This window comes from Pygoscelis adeliae, unplaced genomic scaffold (assembly GCF_000699105.1).
Source record: "Pygoscelis adeliae isolate BGI_AS28 unplaced genomic scaffold, ASM69910v1 Scaffold514, whole genome shotgun sequence".
Lineage (NCBI taxonomy): Eukaryota > Metazoa > Chordata > Aves > Sphenisciformes > Spheniscidae > Pygoscelis > Pygoscelis adeliae.
In genome coordinates, this window is record NW_008824594.1 from 363,786 (window position 1) to 367,593 (window position 3,808).

The 3,808-nt window shown below is 48.3% G+C and overlaps 1 protein-coding gene across 1 annotated transcript in view; it reads left to right on the forward strand.

The window, feature by feature from the left end:
• Positions 1 to 3,808, forward strand: part of CYSTM1 (cysteine-rich transmembrane module containing 1) — a 30,188-nt gene that overhangs the window by 9,651 nt on the left and 16,729 nt on the right. Inside the window, exon 2 of the mRNA XM_009322286.1 lies at positions 1,360 to 1,607. Within this exon, the coding sequence (XP_009320561.1) occupies positions 1,379 to 1,607 (229 nt within the window). The 5' untranslated portion in view covers positions 1,360 to 1,378. The remainder of the gene's footprint in view (positions 1 to 1,359; positions 1,608 to 3,808) is intronic.

Consider the following 3,808-nt stretch of genomic DNA (forward strand, 5'->3'; position numbering starts at 1 on the left):
GAGTAAATAAGCAGAGAGCCTAGGGATCCTTCCTTGGGGAGGGACAGTCAGCACTCTCTGAGGTGATGAGATAGCAAGCTGTAAACAAACAAAGCTCACTTCAACACTGCAGCAGCTAAACATAGCCCCAGAGGCTTGACTCACTTGGCTTCTGCCCGGCAGATGACTGCTCTGGGCTCACTATAGAGTTACAAAGGTGAAATTCTTTAATCTGCGTCACGCCAGAGCTCAGTCTAGATGCGCTAATGGTCACCTCTGGACTCAAAATCCGCACGTCCCCAAGAGCGGGTGCACAGTACTGAGTATCCAGGTCAGTCTAGCCTGGTCACTTGCTCTTTCCAACACCATTCAAAGAGGATCCTGCTTGTCAGCCGGAGGCAAATTATGCTCCTGGTATTTCTCCCTGAAGCCTGTGGCGTTGTGGGAGGAGGTGTGCAGCAAAGGTGACCCTTCTGCACCCTGTAATGGTACAAAGGGAACAGCAGAGTACAGGTACTTCAGTCAGGGTGGTTCCTGAACACAGGGTATTAAGGACACTTCTGTTTCTCAAACAGGGAGAAGCTTCGGAAACCTAATGTAAGAAATGGTTTGCTTAGTCATGCTGCTTAGAGGTTAATTAAAGTTGCATTATTATGACAGTTTTGTCTTTTGATGGCTGTACCGTGAGTAATAGTTAGACAGGTTTTATGAACATCAACTCTGAGGTGTCCTTAATGTTGCTTTTTGAATGAGACTGAGCCCCAGGTCCTGATTGCTTGTGGCTGCTTAATGATTCAGTTGCATATTACTGGAAGAATACGCAATGTGCTGGGTCACAATGTCATCAGGAAATTATTCATATACAGTCTTGCTCCAGAGTGCTGGTCTAGATGCTTGTAACAATTAGCAGAAGTGCAATGGACATTTGTGTTCACTCTTTCTCCTGTTGAGGCTATCCAACATGTCGGGACAGGCTGCATTTCTGCGTGTTTTTCTTTTTTAATATTGACAGAAACGTGAAGTAATCACTTCTGAATCTCTCTTAAAAGCGATTTAATCATGAGTGGAAGCAGAGGATTTTGCTTTGCAGTTGCAGGACTGTTAAATGTCTTAGGGTGAATATCTGATGCATGATTGGAAAGCAGCAAGTCACTCTGCTGCTGAGCTAAACTCACGTCACTTAAAAGAAATCACTTCACCTCAGTCTCTGCCCCTGTGATAGGGTTAGAAATAAACTCACTGCTTGACCAGGTATTTTGAGGTCTGTTTCTCACACGTAATGTAGGGCCCTCCGGTGAGCGGTCTGAAATGGGAACTACATGGTCATGGTAAGCAGACAAAAGCAAACCAGTTCTTCTGTTTGTTTTCCTTCTTCTGCAGGACAGATTCTGCATCCCACATGAACTACGAAAATCCTCCACCTTATCCCGGCCCGGGCCCGACTGCCCCTTACCCACCCTATGCACAGCAGCCGGGTGGTCCTCCTGGCCCGTACCCTGGCTACCCTCCTGGACCTACTGGGCCGTACCAGCCAGGCCAGCCAGGTTATCAAGGTTATCCCCAGTACGGATGGCAAAATGCACCTCCGCCTCCAGGACCAGTGTACGCAGATGGGCCTAAAAACACAGGTATGCCTAGCAGCTGTGGTGCGATGTAATCGTGACCCTTTCTGGCTTGCAAATGCATGAGTACACGTTGACCTTGAAGTAATAGGGTTACCAGCATCTGGCCCTAACGGGGCTGGGGGAGATGGAGACCTGTTTGAAGTAGCGATTCTGTTTATAGCCTGTTTTCCTGCTTTATTTTGCTATTGTGTCTCTAACAGTTCTCTGGCTGTTGGAAGATGCTGCTGAACATCCTTAATGCTGATCCCTCAAGGGAATCCTTATACTGAGGTTGTTATACATGCTTTTTGCTGGTTTTAGATTTGCCACAACTCTCATTCTGTCTTTTTGTTGATAAGCTTCAACTGAAGGCTGTGCAGTTAAAGCTTGCAATATTCAAATGTACAGTTCCGACCGAATTAATGTGCATCAGTTTTCTTGAGCCCATCAATATCTGTCCAAGTGATCTAATAGTGCCATTGGAATCATTCCAGGGCTTTTGGTTTTTTTCTGAAGCTATTATCGTTCTGTGGAAAAACAGATTTCTGGGGAAGGGAAGGAGGACGGTGTAACTTACCTTGGCAGCTAGCTGGTCCATCTGTGTGCCACGTCCCCTCAATATGGTATGCTGGTTTACTCTGGCACTCATAGCTCTTGTGGGGCTCGCTGCAGTGCTTGGTGCAGGCTTGAATTGTCAGAGGAGGGCCGAGAAGATGATTAAGGCACCAGAGCATCTGTATATGAGGAGAAGCTGAGAGAGGTGGGACTGTTCAGCCTGGAGAAGAGAAGGCTCAGGGGGGCCTATCCATGTGTATAAATACCTGGGGGGAGGGAATGAAGAAGAGGGAGCTGGTCTCGTCTCAGTAGTGTCCCGTGACAGGACCGGAGGCAATGAGGACAAACTGAAACACAGGAGGGTCCCTCTGAACACAAGAAGGCACTTCTACTGCGAGAGTGATGGCACAGGTTGCCCACAGAGGTTGTGGAGTCTCCATCTGTGGAGATACTCAAAACCTGACTGGACAGTGGTCCTGGGCAGCCTGCTCTAGCTGACCCTGCTGGGGCAGGGGGTTGGACCAGATGATCCCCAGGGGTCCCTTCCAATCTCAACGACTCTGGGATTCTGGTAAGGTTGGGTGTGGTCCCTGCTTTTTCCCCATTGGAAAGAGGAGGACTTAGCTTGGGGTTTTTTGGTAACTCTTTGTCTTGCTGGTAAGGACACTTGCCTAGAGACCAAGTTTATTCTTGTCATTGTTTCACAGGCTTTGGTTGTAAAATCTCTGCTTGTACATCATGGGGGTGTATTCACCCCCTCACCATCAGCATGGGGACTCATGCTGTCATGCCAAATCCAGTGCCTTCTTCCAGGGTTCTTCAGTGATAAAGATACTCATCCAGGCTGGGAAGCCAGAAACCTTCATTGCCTCTCTTCCTCTGTTGCAGTGAATATCACAAACAGACCTGAGCCGTTGAGAAGAGTCTTAAGTACCTAAAGCTGTTCTGGCTGCCTTGGGGTGGCAGAGGATGTGGCCAGAGCTACCAAAGTGGCTGTTGTGCGGGAGGGAGTGTGGGGAGCACTTCTATAGAGGTGCTGTCCAGGCACTCTGCTTTAGGTGGGAGCTGCTCTCAGGAAGGAAAGGAGACTCGGGGTTTGTATGTGCTGGGTGTGTCTGGCATGGTCATGGACAGGCTAACCTGGGGTGGAAAGAAAGGAGGCGAACATGTACCTCAAATCAAAACCTAAGTCAGTGCTTTACAGCTATGCAAGGCACTAGCACTTCAGGTACTACTGCTGTAAAGACCAGCTGATAAAGTGGGTATCGAAGCTGATGTCACTTGGAAAATTGTCAGGACTCGGACAATTCCCCTGAGGCCTTTGCCACTGAGCGAAGCTGCCTTTGGCCATTGCACATTAAGGTCATTCTCCACATACTGTTACTGCCATGGCTTGGGACAATGTGCGCTTGCACTTGGGGCCTGCTCAGGACTGAGGTCTATATGCATTTGCTGCATTTTGAGATAACTGCCTGCTGTGCCCCTCTACCACTTCATGTTACTCTGACTCAGCAGCGCACTGTGACAAAGATCTTTTCAAAGCCCTCATTTTTTGGGAAGCTGGAACTTGAGAAGTTCCCAGCAAGAGTTTTTCACTGCAGTGAATCCAAGGGAGACTTGACATATATGGGTGGACAGGCTGAACTGTGGAGAGGATGTTTTCAAGAAGT